Raw genomic sequence first — 23,179 nt, 5'->3', positions numbered from 1 at the left:
ACCAGGTTGCTCCAAGCCCCGACCAACCTGGCCTTGAACCCCTCCAGGAATGGGGCAGCCACAGCTTCTCTGGGCAACCTGGGCCAGGCTCTCACCACTCTCACAGCAAAGAAGTTCTTCCCAATATCTCATCTCAATCTCCCCTCTTTCAGTGTCAAACCCTTCCCCCTCCTCCCACGGCTCCCCTCCCTGATCCAGAGTCCCTCCCCAGCTTTCCTGGAGCCCCTTTAGGGACTGGAAGGGGCTCTAAGGTCTCCCCGGAGCCTTCTCTTCTCCAAGCTGAACCCCCCCCCACTCTCTCAGCCTGTCCTCACAGCAGAGGGGCTCCAGCCCTCGCAGCATCTTTATGACCCTCCTTTGACATTCTTTCTGGGCAATTCCCCCATTCCTCCCATCTGAAAATGCAGTGTCACAGGGAGAGAGTGCAACATGCTCCCCCCCAACCAATCTTTCTGAAGAAGTAATTGCTTCAGACGCATCTTCCTGGTGCTTTCCACATTTTTATGCTTCTATTACAGTTAAGAGTCATTCCCCAATACCCTCAGCCTCTTAAAACAACCTGGAGAAATGCACCAAACCCCGATTCCATTTCAAGTGAGAAATACTTAAATCCAGTACATCCCTATGGTTGCATGCAAGTGAGGGTGATGCTGGCACAGCTCATGCTGGTTTGACTCCCTTCCCCTAACAGTAAGATGGACAACCTGAGAACCGGGCAGAAGAGCAGTCACAGCATGGACTAACACACTGCATCTGCCTGTGGTCCACGGGCCAAGCAAAGCCCACGTACTGGGCTACTGTGATACCCACATTGGGTACCGAGTGTCCAAATACAGCATTTGCAGCTACAGCCCCTGAACCCCACCTGATGCTGCTCAACAATGCAGCATTTTCATATGTAGGAACCAAAGAAAAGGGCATGACAGAAATTGCTACTGGCAGAAAATGGCAAAATATTCCCAATAAACAGATTTAATGTACAGGTGGGTTGAGCCACTTGTGATACTCATAGCAATCAGGCTGCACTAATTACGAAAACCATGTTTAAATTCCAGCACTGAACTTTGTGTCTGGCAAAAGATGAATGAATTTTCTCCCTGCAAGAGGTGGGGATTGCAAACCAGTGACCACAGACGGGTTGAGGTGGTGGTACCTTAGGAGTGCCAGTGATGAGCCTGCATCCCTGGAAGTCTGGCAGAAGCCAGAGGAAAATTCTGGAAAGCACAGACACCATCATCTACCTAGCAAGAAGCATCCATTTGCACAGTCACACATACAGTTTTTGTTGTTTTGTTTTTTTTTAAAAGAAAACTAACATGAATGTAGCTGCATAGTCTTACCTTACTGGCACCAACACACCTGATAACAGAATCCCTCAAATTACTTTTTCCTCCATTTATGCTTGAGAATTAAAAGAGAACAGAGACCTCAGAAAATCTGTGCATCACAGAAACATAAAAAAAAAAATGCCTTGTACTTTGGCAGTTAGTGAGAGTAACTACATTAAAATATAGTACTTAATTGCTGTGTAGTTAAACAGCTTTTGGCTGTCTGCCAGGTAACTTTCCTTGGTCCATTCTTTCATATCCAAACAGGAAAAGGATTTTGAGTCTATTAAAGGGACAATCTTAGGAAAAATACTTTTTTTTTTTTCCTGTTCATTGCTAAGTTGTGACACATTCGCCTTAAAAGACACAAGCCAGGCACGCAGCGTGCAAGCCTCTCCTGCCAATTGCTTTCACATTCCTTTTCTTGAGGTTTAGTAAAAGGCATCAAAACAACATCAAACATCCACCAAGGAGGATGGCAGAGGGGACACTGTTTTGTTGAGGTCACCAGCTCCCCGCAGGCTTCGTAAAAGTTATTTCAAAGCCTAAACTTTGGGCCCATCTTGATCTGACAGTATCCCTTGAAACAAAAGGAACATTTCATTATCCAATATGATGCGTTAAAATGATATGACCAGACACATTCACATAATTCATCTGTCCATCAGCCACTTACATTACACTTCATGCAGGATTACAGGAATCAGAGACTGATATAAAAGCCATCTGAAGATGCAGTGTCACAGTGAGAGAGTGCAACGTGCCTCAGGACACGGAAGCTTTAATCCGTGGGTCTTTAATCAACCAATTTATCAATAAAAAAGGAAAAAAAATACCTTCAGCAGTATGCTTTTGGAGGGGGAGGCCACGGCACGGTTTTCAGCATAGCAAAAACGTGCACAGTGAAACACATCTAATTTCAACCGGTTTGTGAAGTTTGACAGTTTAGAAAGAACAAAACCAGGTCTTCTTCTCACCCGAACAAAAGCCGATCTGACTACCAAGAACCAGAGGAGGTTTCTCAAAGCACAGTCTCAACAGATAACCTCTGTTACAAAGCAAACAATACAAGTTCATATTTCTGTGCCACTGAATAATTAGGAGAATATGCTAAAGTACTTTCAATTATCTTTTTTTTTTTTTTTTTAATTTAAAGAGTACTTTTTTTTTTATGAGGAACCTCTACTAATTTTACTTCTTTTGTGAGCAGCACGTATACAACATGCCTAGAGCAAAAAATAGCTTGGTACTGCAAAGCTAGTAAATTTTTATAACAAATCATTCCTTGAAGAGATGAGTAGTTTAAGCTGCGAAGAGACTCTGCCGCGAGAAAGGAAGTCTGAGGATCCTGAGAGTACAATTTTGCTGCTGGTTGGTAACCAAATGAAAAAGTAGTGCATTTCACCAAAGACAAACCTAGTAGAATTTAGCTATGCTGCTGTCTTGACACCAGAGGTGTATGCTATAAAAGAACCAGTAAAAAAATCTTGTAAATCACACACTTATATTTAATATATTGAAACAAAATAGTTAAGAATGCAAGAACTGTATACAGATTAAAAAAATATTTTTTAAACCATCTGATCTTAAAAATAGACAATAGTAGTGAAGCTTAAAATACAACCACTCGCATTAAAATGTTTCAAGCAATACCACCTTGGTGTGTCCTGTTCCATCAAATGGCCATTAAGATAATGCATCAGTTGTTAAAAAGGTTGTGTTGGTTGGAGTCACTTTTTCACAATCCAAATCTACAACAGTTTTCCCTTTGATGGAAGAGCCCGAACACTCCTGGTGCAAACTTTCCTGCCTCTCTGAAAGTTTAGAAGTGGATCGAGCCATTGAGCCGCTTTGGCTTCCATTGGTTTGAGAGCAGACGTTATTCACTTTAGTAGTTTTATTTTTGTGGTGGTTGTTGTAGACTTTATATTTCATGAGGAGGATGAAGATGAAAACAAGAACCGAAGCCACAATGATACCCCCAATAATGATGATCATGGTTCCTCCAAGAAACTGGGCGTGAAGGGATCGGCACTGTTTGTACTCTTCCTGGGTTGTGAACTGCACACATCCGATCACTCTGGTTGCGGTCAAAGATGTCAATCCATCATCATAAACAGCAAGAACGCAGAGGTCGTACTCACGTCCTGCAACCAGATCAGTCAAGAAGAAGGATTTACTAGCAGCTGGGATCATCCTGGAAGAGAAAATGAGTACAGTAAACATCCAAGCTGATGGAGCCCAAGGAGAGCTCTTTGACTATCGATGCCACTGTAAGGAAACGGACAGAGCAGAAGATGAAGGCGGCCACCAGAGCAAGCAACAAAAAACTGGCATTCCCTGGGTTACTCGGTAGGGACAGAAGATACAGACTTTAGCAATGACAATATCTTTACCTCGGCCGTTTCAACCAGACACGAACTAGAGCGCTCACGCTTGCCAACGGGCAGTGGAGAAGTCACACTTGATGTATTGTTTTGATCTGCATTAGCTTATATTTCCACAGTTTCAGCAGAAAAAGGTATAACGCCCTATGCAGAATTGATTACCATCAACCTTTCAAAAAATGTACAGGAACTGAAGCAACATACTTAAGGACTTAGTTGGCAGGAGAGGATAAAATTCAACACTTTAAAAAATGTATTTTAGTAATTTTACAACCACAGGAAGTGCATTTTGAAGATCAAGGGAAAAAGGCAAATTCAAACCTTTGGTCCACAGATTAACCTTATTTCCATCTTTTAACAGCTTAGTGGTGCTCAGTGGCTCATAATCACATGACCAGTAAGAGCAATCAGAGCAAAGTGTGTGCACCAGCAACTAAGCGGTGTCTTTTATAGCCAAAGAACAGCATGTATTGACTTCTTTACCTTGATGTAATCCTAATATTGTGATGGTTTGACTTCCTTGCCCTGATGCAACTCTCACATTGAGATTGTTCAATGTTGATTCCAAATATTCCTTTACCACAAAGTATCATTGGTACTAAACTGACAGATAAGAAGGATCTCAAAAGAAGAGCTATGTGCTGTGTTACAAGTTCTGGACCCCGGTCATGACCATAGGAATCACAACATCTCATAGGAGAACAGCTCTCCATGTGTTTGGCTCAGGTTCCTCACTGAAGTACAGTAGCACGGCTGCAGAGGAGTCAGTGAAATGACATCCATTTATAATGGGTGGGAGCGTGGCCTTCTCTTGGCCACAAAGGTGGTGGTGGGGTGGTGGTGAAGACTAACCACTCGTCATACAGTCTTTTCCAGGCAGTCATTCATGGGACTACGGACTATACAATAGTATGATCAATGGACATCCCATACAATGGACCATACAAAGAAAGGAGAGCCACACCTTCAAAAGAACATTCTCCAAACACATGGCTGCTACCACTTCATTTATAACAAATGAATTTCTGTGACTATGGAAAAACAAAGGCTCCCTTGTCAATGTACATGCACCATCATGGATTCATAGAAACACTAACAGGGGAGACCCTCCTGAGTTCTCCAGCCCAGCTTCCCATGCAGAGCAGTGCTGTCACAAACAACAGATAAGGCCAATCACGCTTCTGCCTTGAAAACCTTCCAGGAGCTCCCCAGGCACCATTCCAGTGTTAAACTACCCTCCTAGTAGGTATTTTCCCCCTAATGTCTGATTTGAATTTACCAAACTTCCACACATTACCATCGCCCCAGCCTTAATTTATAACACCAGCTTCATGACCTCCAGAGAATGGTGCTGCGTTTTAAGGCTAATGAGATCTTTATAGCAGGAAAAAGAAGGTTTGAGATGAAGTATCGTAGAATCATAGAATGGTTTGGGTTGGAAGGAACCTTAAAGACCATCCAGTTCCAAACCGCTGCCCTGGGCAGGGACACCTCCCATCAGACCAGGTTGCTCAAAGCCCCGACCAACCTGGCCTTGAACCCCTCCAGGGATGGGGCAGCCACAGCTTCTCTGGGCAACCTGGGCCAGGCTCTCATCACCGTCACAGCAAAGAATTTCTTCCCCAGATCTCATCTCAATCTCCCCTCTTTCAGTGTCAAACCATCACCCCTCCTCCTATGGCTCCCCTCCCTGATCCAGAGTCCCTCCCCAGCTTTCCTGGAGCCCCTTTAGGGACTGGAAGGGGCTCTAAAGTCTCCCTGGAGCCTTCTCTTCTCCAAGCTGAACCCCCCCAACTCTCTCAGCCTGTCCTCACAGCAGAGGGGCTCCAGCCCTCCCAGCATCTCCATGGCCTCCTCTGGCCCCTCTCCAACAGGTCCATGTCCTTCTGCTGTTGGTGGCCCCAGAGCTGGAGGCAGCACTGGGGGGGTCCTCCCCAGAGCAGAACAGAGGAGCAGAATCCCCCCCTCGCCCTGCTGGCCACACTTCTTTTGATGCAGCCCAGGGTGTGGGGAGCTTTCTGGGCTGCCAGCACACGTTGCTGGCTCATGTGGAGCTTCTCATCCACCAGCACCCCCAAGTCCTTCTCCTCAGGGCTGCTCTCCAGCCATTCTCCACCCAACCTGGGTTTGTGCCTGGGATTGCCCTGACCCAGGTGCAGGACCTTGCACTTGACCTGGTTGAACTTCATGAGGCTGTCATTGTCCCACCTCTGCAGCCTGTCCAGGTCCCTCTGGATGGCATCCCTTCCTTCCAGCGTGTCAACCACTCCACACAGAACTACTACAGGGAAGTACACAAAAAATCCTTTCTCAAATTGAAACACCCAAACAACTCCTTGCGTGTACATAATGAGAACTTTAATCCAACGTTAATGTAGGAGGAAGCGTGGAAAGCTAGCAACTGCTTCAGACCAGCAGAACAAACCCTTGAAATCATGGCCACCATTACTCATTCAGAGGGCAGGCCATGCGGAATGAAGTCTGCCAGCTGCAAGCATTAACAGACTCATCTCTTCCCTCTCCTGCAAGCAGTCCTTCATGGAACAAACATTTTGTCATGATTGCTGCTTTACACTTGTACATCTCCAACACTGGCTGAGCACTGAATCCTCAAAATATGTTGTGCTCCTTTCTTATAAAATCATAGAATGGTTAGAGTTGGAAGGGACCTTAAAGACCATCGAGTTCCACCCCCTGCCCTGGGCAGGGACACCTCCCACCAGACCAGGTTGCTCCAAGCCCCGACCAACCTGGCCTTGAACCCCTCCAGGGATGGGGCAGCCACAGCTTCTCTGGGCAACCTGGGCCAGGCTCTCACCACCCTCACAGTGATGAATTTCTTCCCCAGATCTCATCTAAATCTCCTCTCTTTCAGTGTCAAACCATTACCCCTTACCATTATCCTTTGTTCCACAAGTTTAACTCAGCAATGTTATTATGTACCATTACACCCTGTCAAAGAAAATACCAAAGTTGTGTTGTCTCACTGGACCAGGACTCCAGAAAGCAGCTCATCAGTCCTTTGCTTTCCCATGTACCATTTTTGGGAGCCTGCAGCTGGTGATTCTTCCACATTTTCTGTGTGAATGTGGCCCTCAATGCTCTGCTAGCAGGTCTGGCTGGTGCTTCACAGTGCACCGCTTGGTTTGCTCCCTGGCTTGACATCCACCTTCCTAAATCATATACCATTGTCAATTATCAGACAAATATGTAATTAACTCCTCAGTCTTCTGTTCAGCCACATTTCATAGTGACCAAACAGGGCAAGAGAACGCCGTGGCTCAGACTGGATTGCATTCCTCCCTCAGCCCAAACACGACGTTACGCCGAAACTAAGCAGATTCTTGCTTGTCACACAAAAGGATGCGACTGAGAAGATGGAGAATTTATTTGTCTGCCTTCAGCACTAAAAGGCTTTGAAATCAGTCAGGCCTCCCAGAAAAATACATCTAACCATGGCACAGAGTCTAAAATTGCTTGACATCAACAAAACTGTCACCGAACCCCAGGGCACTATACGCAAAAAATTAAGAGATGTCACAGATACGCTCTGCAGAAGAAGGCACTGTTTAGAAGACCAGCTAAGCAAAAGGAATATGTTTAGAAGACCAGCTTAAGCAACAGGAATCGAAAGGAAAAACCATACAGAAAGCATCTTTCTAGTCTGCCCATCTGTGAGAGGGAGGTGTAATTGCAGAAATTATGCAAAGTACTGTTTTCTAGCTTAATGTCCATATCATTTGCCTTATTCAGCAGCCTTTGAGGCTCACTTTCCTTCGTTCAACTTTCTGCGTTGCATTACTGTCAGGATTATTCAAAGAAGAGTTCAGTATTGAAATTTGACTGATTACCATGGAAAGCTATGTACAGCATGCACTGCATTTCAGCGTGCCCAGCTATTGCTGAAACACTCTTAGTCATTCTCATCAAAAAGAGGAGGTTCTAAACAAAGGACTTTCTGGCCTCATGTGCAAATCTTCTGCACAAATGTTCAATATGACCAAATATACATTTGATTTCTATCCGCTTTTCTGGTAATACAAGGCTATTTTCAGCACCACGAATAAGGAAAAGCGTATAGTCCTGAGAAGGTAAAAGATAAGGTTTCTTTGCTGGTTGAGCAGTTATTAACAGATATGTCTCCTGGGAAACGTAGCTATTTTGGCACATTTAGGAAGTTTCAAGGAAACCTCTACAAATGAGTAAGGACAGCTCACAAATGAGTAGGCAATCTGCCCACAGCCATGTCAGTAGTTAACCTCTGTATGTGTTCTCAAGCCTGCAGAACATTTCAGAGAATCATAGGATCATTAAGGTTGGAAGGGACCTTAAAGACCATCCAGTCCCACCCCCTGCCCTGGGAAGGGACACCTTGCACCAGACCAGGTTGCTCCAAGCCCCGACCAACCTGGCCTTGAACCCCTCCAGGGATGGGGCAGCTTCTCTGGGTATCCTGGGCCAGGGTCTCACCACCCTCACAGCAAAGAATTTCTTCCCCAGATCTCATCTCAATCTCCCCTCTTTCAGTGTTAAGCTCTTCCCCCTCATCCTATGGCTCCCCTCCCTGATCCAGAGTCCCTCCCCAGCTTTCCTGGAGCCCCTTTAGGGACTGGAAGGGGCTCCAAGGTCTCCCCGGAGCCTTCTCTTCTCCATGCTGAACCCCCCCAACTCTCTCAGCCTGTCCTCACAGCAGAGGGGCTCCAGCCCGCCCAGCATCTCAGGGGCCTCCTCTGGCCCCGCTCAGACAGGTCCATGTCCTTCTGATGTTGGTGGCCCCACAGCTGGAGGCAGCACTTGGGGGGATCTCCCCAGAGTGGAGCAGAGGAGCAGAATCCCCCCCTTGCCCTGCTGGCCACAATTCTTTTGATGCAGCCCAGGGTGTGGGGAGCTTTCTGGCCTGCCATCGCATGGTGCCGGGTCATGTTGAGCTTCCCATCCACCAACACCCCCAAGTCCTCCTCCTCAGGGCTGCTCTCCAGCCATTCTCCATTTCCTTCTGCAGTCAAGTCTAGTCTTCCCTGTACCATATTTACTTTATTTCAGTAATCCTATAAATGAATGAATCGTTCATCATGCTACCAGAATCCACAGACTACAGATTAGAGCCTGGCACCTTCAGAGCAAACATCTCCATTAGCACTTAGTTTGACCCAATAATGGTTTAAGTACCATTGACCAGGTTGTAGGTTTGTGAGAGACATATTCAGGAGATACCACGTGATCCTTGACAGCCCAAGTGACCGGATTTAGGGGCACGGTGACTCTAAGCAGGGTAAAGCCTATCAGCCTCTCCATGGAATTGTTCCATCTCAAAGTCAAAGCTTGCAGCAATCAAAGCCATTTACTTAAACAATTAATTTGCATGAAAGACATTTCACAATAGCAATACAGAAACCAAAAAACGATGTCTGCCAGGATATTCTCAAATATCCATGGATGCAAAAACCTTTTACTTAGCTATTCTTTTGGGGTGGTTTTTGGTCTTTTTTTTAATTCTATGAGAAATGTTATTATATTATTTCACAATAACTATCCATCAGCCTTTTCTCCAAAAGCCCTTAATTTACATTAGAGTTTCATCAGGAGTCAGCTTCCTGTTACTTATAAAAGCTGCTGAAACTGTGGGTTTTAGACACAATTTTGTCAAATCACTTTTCATAGCTGAAAGTATACTATACTCTTTTCTCTCTAGTGTCACAGAGTCTGCATCTACCTGGTGTTGGCCCACAAGCACCATCTTTCAAAGGGATCAATAGCAGTATCTTTAAACCATTTGAAAGAGCAGTGTTAACATAACTGGTTCAGGAGAACTAACATCTCTAAATCCTGATCCATGCCAGTGCTTCCCCTGCCATCTGCAGTCAGCCAGTAACACGTAAAGCCCTTTGGTGAAAGCTCAACTGTGAAATCTGCTCTCAAAACTTCCAACAAAACATCATTTTGTGAGACTGGAAGTATTTCCCAGCAACACTGTCAACAACAACAAAATAAACCAAGCGGCTGGAAACAGAAATGGAGTCTTTTGTTTGGACTCTAATTGATAATGATGCTGCCCATCGAAAAATGTACTGCTGCGGCCAGAATGCCTCAAATTAATCACTTTTATTTTGGCCGACCCCTCTGCCCCCAATCCAGCACCACCATTGCGAAGGTTTGATAAGCAGAATTTATTTTCTGCCATTTCAGCTGCTCGGTTGGGAGGGGAAGGGTGAGGGCGAAAGGAAGGGATGTGGAATTGGAGGTGTTGGAGGGACCCCAGTGACAGGAGATCTTTTTGAACCCATTCTGTCAACAAACTCTTGAGCACCCACTTTACTCGGCTGCTGATTAAAGGAATTAAAAAGCAATTGGTACAGAGCCTGTTTTTTCACACAAACACCCACTGAGACCCCAATACGATCTATGACATCTGTGAAGGGAAAAGCAACAACAACAACAAAGACCACTCTAAGACAGCCGAATATCCTAGACCTTTACTGAACCCAGGCTTCTGGTTGCATTTTTTTTCAGAAGAATTATGTTCATATGGTTGATGGTACAGTCTGGAAATTAAATGACCATGCACCAGAAGATACAGACAGCAATGAAGTACTGATGTCAAGTTTCTTATTTATAGAGCTTTCACACAAATCAAGTCAAAAGGACTGGTGTTATCGGCAGGGCTTTGAGTTTTTTGAGCATAGGCAGCTATATGAGACACCTGGCCTGCTGGTGGCAGGTGGGATGCACCTGTCCCAGAGGGGGAAAAGAATTTTGGGGCAGGAGTTAGCAGGGCTCATTGGTAGGGCTTTAAACCAGATATGAGAGAGGAAGGGGAGCTAACTGGACCTGTTAGGATTAAACCTAAGGGAAGCACACCAAGGCTTGAAGGATGCTGGGTTAATGAGGACTCTCGCTCTGTCATTTCATTTGAGAAAAGGGATAGACATTTAGAAAATTCTGATTGCGAACAATGGAAAAACCCTATCCCAAAAGGGGAAAAGGATACTAGGCCAGGAGTTAACAAAGCTCATGGACAGATCTTTAAACCAGAAGTGGAGGGGGAAGGGGATAAAACCAGGCCCACTGGTAATGAGCCTGGGGGTAAAGGGCCAAGGATGGGGGTGAAATCGGGAGCCCAGCTCAAGTGCATCTACACTAATGCACGTAGCATGGCCAACAAACAGGATGAGCTGGAAGCCATCGTGCAGCAGGACAGCTATGACATAGTTGCCATCACAGAAACGTGATGGGATGACGGTCACAACTGGAATGCTGCGATGAGTGGCTATAAGCTCTTCAGAAGGAATAAGCAAGGAAGGAGAGGCGGGGGTGTGGCTCTGTACATTCGGGAGTGTTTGACTGTATAGAGCTAGATTCCAGTGACGATGAAGTTGAGTGTTTATGGATAAGGATGAAGGGGAAGGCTAACAAGGAGGATTTTGTGTTGGGAGTCTGCTATAGACCACCCAACCAGGATGAGCACGTTGATGAAGTATTCTATAAGCGGCTGGCTGAAGTCTCACAATCGCCAGCCCTTGTTCTGGTTGGGGACTTCAACCTACCAGATATCTGCTGGAAATATAACACAGCAGCGAGCACGCAGGCTAGGAGGTTCCTTGAGTGTATGGAAGATAGCTTCCTGACACAACTGGTAGGAGAGCCTACCAGGGGAGGCGCCTCGCTAGACCTACTTTTCACAAACAAAGAAGGGCTAGTGGGAGATGTGGAGGTAGGAGGCCGTCTTGGTCTTAGCAATCATGAAATGGTCAAGTTTTCAATTCTTAGTGAGGTAAGGAAGGGGGTTAGCAAAACCTCCACCTTGGACTTCCCAGAGGGAGGACTTTAGCCTGTTCAGAGCCCTGGTTGGGAGGGTCCCTTGGGAGATAATCCTGTGGGGCAAAGGGGTCCAGGAAGGCTGGACGCTCTTCAAGAAGGAAATCCTAAAGGCCCAGGAGCAGGCTGTCCCCATGAGGTGCAAAATTAAAGGGCAGGGAAAATGGCCGGCCTGGTTGAACAGAGAGCTTTTGATGGGACTTAGGGAAAAAAGGAAGGTTTACCACCTTTGGATAAAGGGACAGGCAACTCAGGAAGAGTACAGAGATCTTGTTAGGTTATACAGAGAAAAAATTAGGAAGGCAAAAGCCCAGCTGGAACTCAACCTGGCCATTAATATAAGGGACAACAAAAAAAGTTTTTATAAATATGTCAACAAAAAGAGAGTCAGGGAGAATCTCCATCCTTTACTGGATGAGGGGGGAAACATTGTGACCAAGGATGAGGAGAAGGCTGAGATACTTAATGCCTTCTTTGCCTCTGTCTTCGATAGTCGGACCAGCTATCCCCAGGGTGTTCAGCCTCCTGAGCTGGAAGATAAGGATGGAGAGCAGAACAACCCCCCCATAATCCAGGAGGAAGTAGTTAATGATTTGCTTATGCACGTGGACACGCATAAGTCCATGGGGCCAGATGGGATTCACCCAAGGGTACTCAGGGAACTGGCGGGAGAGCTCACCAAGCCTCTCTCCATTATCTATCAACAATCCTGGTCAACAGGAGAGGTACCAGATGACTGGAGGGTGGCCAATGTGACGCCCATCTACAAGAAGGGCCGGAAGGAGGATCCGGGAAACTATAGGCCTGTCAGTCTGACCTCGGTACCAGGAAAGATCACGGAGAGGATCATCTTCAGTGAGCTCTCACGACAAGTGCAGGGCAGCCGAGGGATCAGGGCCAGCCAGCATGGGTTTATGGAAGGGAGGTTCTGCTTAACCAACTTGATCTCTTTCTATGACCATGTGACCCGCCTTCTCGATGCGGGGAAGGCTGTGGATGTTGTCTACCTGGACTTTGGTAAGGCCTTTGACACCGTCCCCCACAGCGTTCTCCTGGAGAAGCTGGGGAATCATGGCGTAGACAAGTGTACTCTTCACTGGGTAAAAAACTGGCTGGATGGCCGTGCCCAGAGAGTTGTAATTAATGGGGTGAAATCCAGTTGGCGGCTGGTCACCAGTGGTGTCCCTCAGGGCTCAGTCTCGGGGCCAGTCTTGTTTAATATCTTTATTGATGATCTAGATAAGGGGATTGAGTGCACCCTCAGTAAGTTTGCAGATGACACCAAACTAGGTGGGAGTGTTGATCTGCTTGAGGGTCGGAAGGCTCTACAGGGGGATCTGGACAGGTTGGATCAATGGGCCAAGGCCACTGGGATGAGGTTTAATAAGGCCAAGTGCCGGGTCCTGCATTTCGGTCACAACAATCCCAGGCAACGCTTCAGGCTTGGGGAAGAGTGGCTGGAAAGCTGCCCGGCAGAAAAGGACCTGGGGGTGTTGGTGGACAGCCGGCTTAACATGAGCCAGCAGCGTGCCCAGGTGGCCAAGAAGGCCAATGGCATCCTGGCCTGTGTGAGGAATAGCGTGGCCAGCAGGAGCAGGGCAGTGATGATGCCTCTGTACTGGGCCCTGGTGAGGCCTCACCTCGAGTGCTGTGTTCAGTTCTGGGCCCCTCACTACAGGAAGGACATTGAGCTGCTGGAGCGTGTCCAGAGGAGAGCCACCAAGCTGGTGAGGGGTCTAGAGAAAAAGTCATATGAGGAGAGGCTGAGGGAACTGGGCATGTTTAGTTTGGAGAAGAGGAGGCTGAGGGGGGACCTCATTGCCCTCTACAACTACCTGAAAGGAGGTTGCAGAGAGGTGGGTATTGGCCTCTTCTCCCAAGGGAATAATGGCAGGACCAGAGGAAATGGTATGAAGCTGCAGCAGGGGAGGTTTAGATTAGATATTAGGAAGAATGACTTTACTGAGAGAGTGGTCAGGCACTGGAACAGCCTGCCCAGAGAGGTGGTGGAGTCGCCATCCCTGGAGGTATTTAAGAAACGTGTAGACGTGGCACTTCAGGGCGTGCTCTAGTGTTTGCTAGTAGTTTAGCTCTAGTGCTCTAGTGTTTAGCTCTAGTAGATTGTTGGTTTGTGTCTGCTTGTGGGTGGGTGTGGTGTGTTGTTGTTTGTTTTGTGTGATTTTTGTTTTTGTTTTGTTTTTTGGTGTTTGGTCTTTTGTTGGTTTGTGGGTTTTGGGTTTTTTTTGTGGTTGGACTCGATGATCTCAAAGGTCCCTTCCAACTAGGAAGAGTCTGTGATTCTGTGAAAATTCTCGATAGAGGCAATGACAGCAATTGATTCTTTTTCATAGTATTTTAAAAAAACAAACATCTGTATCAACACTACAAAAGGAAATGGGAACGTTGGTGGATGGGAAGCTCCACATGAGCTGGCAACGTGTGCTGGCAGCCCAGAAAGCCCCGTGCACCCTGGGCTGTGTCCCCAGCAGCGTGGCCAGCAGGGTGAGGGGGGGGATTCTGCCCCTCTGCTCCGCTCTGGGGAGATCCCGCCCACAGTGCTGCCTCCAGCTGTGGGGCCACCAACATCAGGAGGACATGGACCTGTTGGAGCGGGTCCAGAGGAGGCCCCAGAGATGCTGGGAGGGCTGGAGCCCCTCTGCTGTGAGGACAGGCTGAGAGAGTTGGGGGGGTTCAGCTTGGAGAAGAGAAGGCTCCGGGGAGACCTTAGAGAACCTTCCAGTACCTGAAGGGGGCCTATAGGAGAGATGGGGAGTGATGGGATGAGGCGGAAAGGTTTCAAACTGAAAGAGTGGAGATTGAGATGAGATCTGGGGAAGAAATTGTTTGCTGTGAGGGTGGTGAGCCTGGCCCAGGTTGCCCAGAGAAGCTGTGGCTGCTCCATCCCTGGAGGGGTTGAAGGCCAGGTTGGCTGGGGCTTTGAGCAACCTGGTCTGGTGGGAGGTGTCCCTGCCCAAGGCAGGGGGGTTGGAACTAGAAGATCTTTCAGGTCCATTCCATTCTGTGATTCTATATATTCCTCCTCCAAAAACAGCACAGCATCTTAAGTGTTTGAGAAACAAGACATTGATATTTCTCATTTGAATGATGTCTCCATTGCCATCCATCATTTGCATCTGCAAGGTATTATTTTTTCTAAACCATGTTCCAGCAGCGATTGGTGCCAAAGTAAGAGGTTACACCAGCCCAGGGCTTTTAACAAAGATCATGGGGGGTGTGAAGGAGGGGAATGACAATGGAGAAGTGACCTCTGAGGTGTGAGGAATCCAGCTTTGTAAGGGCAATTCCGATTAACTCAGCACAAAGTCAACCGTGAGAAGTTTTTTCCCCATAAAGGGAAACCTGAAGAAGAGGTTTCCAAGGAGAAACTCCCTAAAGACAACTAGGGACTGCCATGACAACTGCTGTGCTGCAAGACAAGGAAAAAAAGCTACCAAAATTAAAGCCAAAGAGTGACAAGTCATGTGATCTTCTGTATTTACAGATGTTGCATGTCTCCTGTATTTCTGGACTTCCATTGGTATATCACAGAATCACAGAATCACAGAATGATATGGGGTTGGAAGGGACCTCCGGAGATCATCTAGTCCAACCCCCTGCCAGAGCAGGTCCACCCAGAGCAGGTTGCACAGGAACGTGTCCAGGTGGGTTTTGAATGTCTGGAGACAGAGACTCCACCACCTCTCTGGGCAGCCTATTTCAGGGCTCTGCCACCCTCACAGGAAAGAAGTTCTTCCTTATGTTTAGATGGAACTTCCTATGTCCCAGTTTGTGCCCATTCCCTCTTGTCCTGTCACTGGGCACCACTGAAAAAAGACTGGCCCCACCCTCCTGACACCCATCCTTTAAGTATTTATAGGTGTTGATCAGATCCCCCCTCAGTCTTCTCTTCTCCAGACTAAAAAGACCCAAGTCCCTCAGCCTTTCCTCATCAGAGAGATGCTCCAGGCCCCTTATCATCTTTGTAGCCCTCTGCTGTGTCCTCTCCAGCAGTTCCCTGTCCTTGAACGGGGGAGCCCAGAACTGGTCCCAGTGCTCCAGATGCAGCCTCACCAAGGCAGAGCAGAAGGGGAGGATGACCTCCCTCCACCTGCTGGCCACCCTCTTCCTGATGCACCCCAGGATGTCATTGGCCTTCTTGGCTGCAAGGGCTCATTGCTGGCTCATGGGCATCCTGTTGTCCACCAGGACTCCCAGGTCCTTTCCACCCAGCTGCTCTCCAGCAAGTCAGCCCCTTTTCCTTTTTGAGGAATGACCGCTGCTTAGGTGAAGAAACGCAAACATGACCACTTGTCCAAGATTTCCTCCTGAGAAGCAGCCACCGCTCCTGCACAGACTTGCTGGATAACCACGGCAATCCTGACATGCTCCAAAATCATGATAGTTGCTGCTTGCCCACACGGCAGCTCCACCGATTGCGAGACACGCTCCCCACCTGCTCACCCGAGTCCATCTGTAAGCGCACAAGCAGGGCCCGGTGTGTCGAGGGCACCCTGAAAGAAAACACAAAGTCTTACGGCATGTGCCTGACCGGTAACGAGCAACAAAATCTCTTTCAAACCTCACCGTTTGAAATCCAGCCTGATCTTGAGGCTTTTCCATTGCACTGCGCTGAACTAATTTAAGAATTTTTGAGCAGACGTAGCGTGGCTGATTCCAACTGCTTTTCATGCAACAGATGTAATCATTGCTATATTGATCTGGCAATACATCACCTTTTCCCCAAGAGTGACAGCTCTGCCCTTTAAACAATGCTATTTTGTACTCCATATTAAAAGCCTCTCAATTTGTAAGTTTTTCTCTCAACAGAGAAAACAAGGGCATATTATCAGCAGTTTTATGCAATATATAGTCTCTTAATTATCTATAGAGAAGCATCACTATTAAATACTCATTTTCTAATTTATAGCATGTAGTTGCAGCTAATTAAAGCTAGATGATCACTAGCTATGAAAGATTAAATTCAATGCTTAGGAGACTATTGCCTTTGATGTTATGAGATCCAGCTTCTAATTGAGTAGGACATCACTCAGATTGTTATGAAGCATTAGTAATCTGCTGCTTCTATCAGCTAGGGTACAAATTGAAGTTTAACCAGCCTCGTTCAGAAATATGGAATCACTTATTTATTTTTTTTAACTTTTAATTTGTTGGCCATTTGTGGAAGCACTGACAGACAAAACAGGAGCACTCGCAGTTGCCTTCAGGGCCTTTTGAGCATCAGTCGCTGCTCTGCTTCTCTCTTGCACACCGAGGCAGGCTACAAGAGAAAGGCAGCCCAGGGTCCTGTGGAGATGAGCCTTTTATCCCATGACCCAACACAAGGAGTCATTGTCATCAAGATACATGTGAACTAAATCAGCATTAAAAAGAAGTGCATTTTCATCTACACGTACACACAAATGGGTGCGCATCATGACAAAGCAGCAATAAAATAGCGTGGCCTCTCTTCCACATTAATTATTGCTTTCTAAAACTTGTATAATATTCGTCAATACTATTTTAGTATCGAAAGGTCAGTTCTGCTGATATCTCTTCCCCAAGACTAGCACTAGAAACCTGGGCAGGACACTTGAGCAACGACAGTTAAACTAAAATTACAGCATTGTGAAGTCCAAATTGTGCGGGAACTGCAATCAGCATCAGGACTGTAAGTTGTTTAAAGAATACAGATCCATTTCTAGCTCAGAGAAGGAAAAGCTGCACAAAGTGGCTATTACGATTCCTGATTCACTCTATACATGGCTGTACAACAACAGTTTCCGACCTTTCTTCTGAAAACAAACGAGGCTCTTGCTTTCAATATTGATGCTCTCCACAAATTGCTACCTGCACCTTAATTTACTGATTCTGGCTTCCTGCTACTCGTCTTGCCAGACGCTTCACTCTGATGCAATTTTCCTCCTCCATAACTAATGTCTTCCTCCAGTTTTGCTCACCATTCTCCACCCCTGCGCCAGGAGACAGGTCAGGGTGATAGTTTCTATTACACCGATTAAGCAACTCACGTCAGACAACACAGTAACCAGAGGGGCCAGAGGCACAACTCCTGTCTCCTTTTCCATATTCACCACTGGAAAAAACGCTGTGTGGCTTCATCTTGTCAATCACCCAAACTGGGAACAACAAGGAGCAATTTTGGTGCCCTTATGTGCAAGTGTACGCAGGCGGCAGAACCACCTGCAGGGCACATACATTATTCCCACATATGTGAAAGGATAATTTGATTGCAGTCCCAAGGGAAAATTAGGAAGAATGTCATTTCCCTCACTTTACTTCCACAGGCTCCGAGCACAGAGACAGATGAACGCGCACTTACCCACAAATACCTACCCAGAGGGAGAAGGAAACGAAAAGGTGAGGAAAAATAAAGGAGTCAAAGGAGCAGGTTAAATTCTCAAGATAAAGCAGAGTTGCCATAGCAACTGCTCTTCCCGTGGTACCACTCAACTTGACGGGAGAGGCAGGTTTCTGATGCATCCTTAATACTTTCTTCCAGGCAACAATCCATCGCCTGCCAGAAATAAATTACGCAACATGCTCTGGGAAGAAGGAAGATTTTCACCTTCTGTAAAATTCCTTTGGCAGGGCTGAAGCACTGCCACTGCTAGGTCTGCTACTACACCGCTATTGTCAACGACTGGCTCCGTGAAACGCATGTTTTACCAGAAACACGGAGTCTGAGAGGGGTCTTGCCCATGCAAAGGGTCAGCAAACATATCTGGGGACTTCTGTTTCTCCAGCACATGTTAATGTGGTCAACTTAAAACACTCCAAATTTATAGCATAACTTGAAGTACTTGTTGTTCAGATAACTGCAAATGCCAAATTGCTGCCCAATTACCATTCCTCTCACCTAGCACAAAACTTCCTTTAAGGATCTGTATTTGACGATTACTTTCTGTGGGAACTGAACAAGAACACATGAATTTTCATCTTTGAGAGGCCCATTATACTACAGTATATTTCATTGTATTATTTGAAATTGCTGCTGTGTGATTTGAAGCATCAGGAATTTTATGGTTTCGTTACTAACCTGAGCCTCTCAGTTAACGGGAATCTAGGCTGAGAAAGGGGCACAGAAACATAGTATTTTTCCCCATTTCTTCTGTAGGAACAAGGCCATTCGGCGGCAGCAGTATTCTACAGATTCTACAGATTCACTAACAAGCTGCCAAGTGAGTCACTGAATTTAAAGACTTTGGAAAGTTTAAAACTCGTTGTGAACGAATTGCTGCAATTGTAAGAAGGCCGCCAGCTCGGCTGACCAGCTGTTACAGCAAAGGAACAAAAATACTATTTAAAAACCCCCTTATACTACTGGCTGTGCCTACGATGCACCCACTGCCTCTACCTGCTTCTCACTTTGCTTGCTTCACTTCACTCTCTAGCGGGAGAATTGAATAAAATCCCTTTAGAAACCTCAGTTGCAGCTGTCGAGACATCTCTGCTCCACATTCCTTTCCTTTTGCAATTTTGCAGTTCTTTCAACCAGCAATGTCACAAATGTTCTCACAGCTGACAATTAAATGAGGCTTCATCTTCCTGCCAGCTCCTCACCATCCCTGTCAGATACCAACAAGGCATCTTCCCACCCCCTCTTTAGAGACCTCTGCTTACCCCCACCGGGTCCTCCTGGTTCCTTTCTAGCTCGTAGCCATGACAACAGGAGGATGGATGGCAATCCCAGGCACAAACCCAGGCTGGGTGGAGAATGGCTGGAGAGCAGCCCTGAGGAGAAGGACTTGGGGGTGCTGGTGGATGAGAAGCTCCACATGAGCTGGCACTGTGCGCTGCCAGCCCAGAAAGCCCCCCACACGCTGGGCTGTGTCCCCAGCAGTGTGGCCAGCAGGGTGAGGGGGGGGATTCTGCCCCTCTGCTCCACTCTGGGGAGACACCCCCCCACAGTGCTGCTTCCAGCTGTGGGGCCACCAACATCAGAAGGACATGGGCCTGTTGGAGCGGGTCCAGAGGAGGCCATGGAGATGCTGGGAAGGGCTGGAGGACAGGCTGAGAGAGTTGGAGGTGTTCAGCCTGGAGAAGAGAAGGCTCCGGGGAGACCTTACAGTGGCCTTCCAGTACCTGAAGGGGGCCTACAGGAGAGACGGGGAGGGACTTTTTACCAGGGCATGTAGTGATAGGATGAGGGGTGATGGCTTCAAACTGAAAGAGGGGAGATTAAGATGAGATATTGGGAAGAAATTCTTTGCTGTGAGGGTGGTGAGAGCCTGGCCCAGGTTGCCCAGAGAAGCTGTGGCTGCTCCATCCCTGGAGGGGTTGAAGGCCAGGTTGGAGGGGGCTTTGAGCAACCTGTTCTGGTGGGAGGTGTCCCTGCCCAGGGCATGGGTTGGAACTCGATGGTCTATGATTCTATGATCCTTCCTCAAAGAGACTCTGGGGGTGGGCATTTTAATGTGAGGCTTCTGAAAATCTGAAGCGACTGTAAAATCTTCACACAGTTTTCATTCATAGTTCCATTTTTTTACAAGACTTTGAAATAGGAATCCCAGCAGAACAGCTATCCTACATTCCTTTCCTTAGGAGACTACTTACTGAAGCAGTATATTTGAACCCAAACTTTAGGGGATATTTCTTAAGCTATTAGATGTCACCGAATCACAGAATCACAGATTGGTTTGGGCTGGAAGGGACCTTAGAGATCATCGAGTTCCAACCCCCCTGCCATGGGCAGGGACACCTCCACTAGAGCAAGTTGCTCAAAGCCCCTGGCGTTAAACACTTCCAGGGATGGGGCATATCTAATCTAAATCTCCCCTCTTCCAATTTAAAACCGTTACCCCTTGTCCTGTCACTACATTTCCTGACAAAGAGTCCCTTTCCGGCTCTCCTGTAGGCTCCCTTCAGATATTGGAGGGCTGCTTTGAGGTCTCCCTGGAGCCTTCTCCTCTCCAGGCTGAACAGTGCCAGCTCTCTCAGCCCGTCATTCTCCTTTCGCTTCATCCACTGCAAACTTTAGTGCAATCAGTGGAATTATGTTAGAAAAAACATTATCGCTCAGTTTAGAGAATTCATCATCCTTACAAAGTGCACAACTACGAAATATGAAATCCGAACCAAACTTTGGCTCCCACTTTAAAGTCGTTCTGCCCCTCCCTGTCCCTTCCACCCCCAGTTAATCACGAACAAAAGTCTATGTAACAGAAAGGCAGATAATCAGAAACTCTCCCTGACTAGGAGAGCAGCTATAAGCTTAATCTCCATGTTGTCCACTGAGACTTAAGCAGTTATCAGGCAGTTATTCCCAAGTAAATTTTACTAAATAAACTCCAGTGGAAAAACTTGAAACCCCCCCAAAATACAGAACCTAAAACTTTCTGTGCAGCCTCCAATTCATACCAGTGAGTTTTGTCCCCAGGACACCACAGAAGTGGAGAAAAGGCAGAATGCACTAATTAGAGACTAATATGGGGTGAAGGTTTGGCATAACATGGCAAGGCTATATCCATACAGGCAGAATGTTGCTTTTGGCATCTTGCAATTTTGGGCATCTTGATTTTTTTCTCTCTCCTCCATATTTTAAAGTACAATAATTACAGTCAATCACCATAAAATGTAACTAAAATCTCCATCTCATTTTTCTTAAATGTTAACAAGTGAGATATTGCTCATCAGCTTCACTTGGTCCATTAAACTGGACTATGAAACTTAATTATGTCTGTAAAGAGTTTAGAGATCCTCAAGAGGCAGCACGGAAGCAGATGTATTATTAATTTTAATAGTGTAACTCCTTGACAATGGAAGTTTAACGAGCAAAGTCTAAGGCAGCCATTGTCTCCTCATCCCCTCATTTATAGCTTCTGCTTGCAGGATAGCTCTCTTTACATGGGATATGTCAAACTATGCTCTCCTTTTTTCTTACTTCTACTGCCTACTTCATAGAGGTACGAGCGTGGGTTACCTGTACACTAGTATGTCGTCAGCAGAACTGTTGTACTGAATCTGGTACATTCGAATCCCAGGGAGGTGATGCTGAGAAGGCCACTGAATAAGAGCAGAGGACGACGTCAGCTCCGCCACCACGACGACCTTCTCCTGCTGAGCCTTGGTTTCATTTGGAAAGCTTGACTTGGCAGATATGAGAATATCCGAGGGGCCAGGCTCTGCGTCTTTGTCGCAGTTGGTGCTGTTTGCCAGGTTAGGGTAGGGGGTAACGAGGAGTTCGACCAGAGCTGTCGACTCTCCCGCAGCATTCGATGCTATGCAAGTAAACGTGCCTTTGTCATTCAGAGATGTAACCAAAATATCCAGAGTACCATTCTCATAAGAAATCGTCCTAGAGGTGTTAGAGACCAGCTTCCCATCAGGCGAGATCCAGCGAACGTAGGGATCTGGATCGCCAACAGCTTTACACTTCAAAGAAGCGCTTTGGCCCTCTGTCACTGTTAGTTTTGGGGTTCGGTGTGTTATCATTGGAGGTTCGCAGACAAATTCCTCCTCTTTAATAGACCAAAAGTATTTGCCCATCAGTTCTGGCGGAGAGGCGCAGGTTTCTAGGTCATCTTCTCTGGTGAGACGTCTCAGCCACACGAGTTCGCAGTTGCAGTGCAAAGGATTCCCACCAAAGCTAAGCACCAGGGACGACAGTGGAGATCCCTTAGACTTGGCGTACACGGGTATTCTGGAAAACAAAGGATCAGGAGGGATCTTTTTCAACTTGTTGGAGGTCATGTCTAAGCGGGCAAGTTTGTGAAGGTTTGAGAAGATCCCCTCTGGTACAAATTCAATGAGATTATGATCCAAACTGACTGTATTGACATCAGAAAGTTTGGCAATTGTTTCCCAAGGAACGTTAACGAGATTGTTGTAGGACAGATCCAGGTCTTCAATTGTTTCAATAAAGTCATCCAATGACCCAGGAGAGATATAGCTTAATTGATTGTTACTAAGTATTAAATGCCGAAGGTTAATTAAACCTTTGAAATGATCTTCATTGATATAAGTCAGTCTATTACTATCCAAGTGTAAGGCATGAAGGCCTTTAAGATCAAAAAATGCATAAGGCATGATTTGACTTATTGTATTCCTTGATAGTGTCAAATGAATTAGATTAGTCATGTTTGCAAAATCTTTTCTCCTAAGTGTAGTGATAAAGTTATCCATTAACCTTAGTTCTGCTGTTCTCCTGTCAATACTAGGGGGCACAAAGAGAAGCCCCGTCTTCGTACAGAGAATTGTGAAGGATGGAGACAGGTTTTGACACATGCATCTTTTGGGACACATCATGGCCTTCACAGCTGTGCTAATAACCAGTAGATAGACAACCAGCCTTTCCATCGTAAGAAAAATAACAGACCTAAAAAGGGAGGGAAAAAAAGAGAAGAAATCCATGTAAATATAATTTAATTGGGCATTAGAAATAGATTTACATTGAAGTTTTCATTAAAAGTCCATCTGTGCAAATTGGAAACACCTTCCAAGATAATAAAGAAATTAACTGCTAATATTAATTTGGATGTTTTTAGAGCTAAGAACTTCTGGGTCTGTGCTAGTTCAGCCCTACTCTCCTGATGACACCGCTTCAGACTGACTGTAAGGCAACAGCCCATCCCAACCACAGCTCTGGGTCATCTACCTACTGCCAGCTCTTCACAACCCACAGTGTTGACAGTG

At 46.4% G+C, this 23,179-nt stretch overlaps 1 protein-coding gene across 1 annotated transcript; it reads right to left on the bottom strand.

Annotated features, from left to right (window-relative positions):
* Positions 1-3,014: 3,014 nt before the first annotated feature.
* Positions 3,015-22,843, bottom strand: LOC141476496 (leucine-rich repeat and fibronectin type III domain-containing protein 1-like protein). Its single transcript, XM_074165191.1, has 2 exons — positions 21,468-22,843; positions 3,015-3,525 (listed from the first exon to the last, which is right to left on the bottom strand). Exons 1-2 carry the CDS (start codon positions 22,841-22,843, stop codon positions 3,015-3,017), a joined length of 1,887 nt encoding a protein of 628 aa, XP_074021292.1.
* Positions 22,844-23,179: the final 336 nt, after the last annotated feature.

Source organism: Numenius arquata, chromosome 35 (assembly GCF_964106895.1).
Source record: "Numenius arquata chromosome 35, bNumArq3.hap1.1, whole genome shotgun sequence".
Taxonomy (NCBI): Eukaryota; Metazoa; Chordata; class Aves; order Charadriiformes; family Scolopacidae; genus Numenius; species Numenius arquata.
Note: the sequence above shows the minus strand (reverse complement) of the source record. Positions and strands in the feature narration are given on the sequence as shown.

Coding starts and splice junctions, on each gene's coding strand:
- LOC141476496 (XM_074165191.1), bottom strand. CDS start 22,843: ATGGAAAGGCTGGTTGTCTATCTACTGGTTATTAGCACAGCTGTGAAG. Junction 3,526..21,467: donor GACGACATACTAGTGTACAG/GTAACCCACGCT, acceptor TTTCTCTTCCAG/GATGATCCCAGCTGCTAGTA.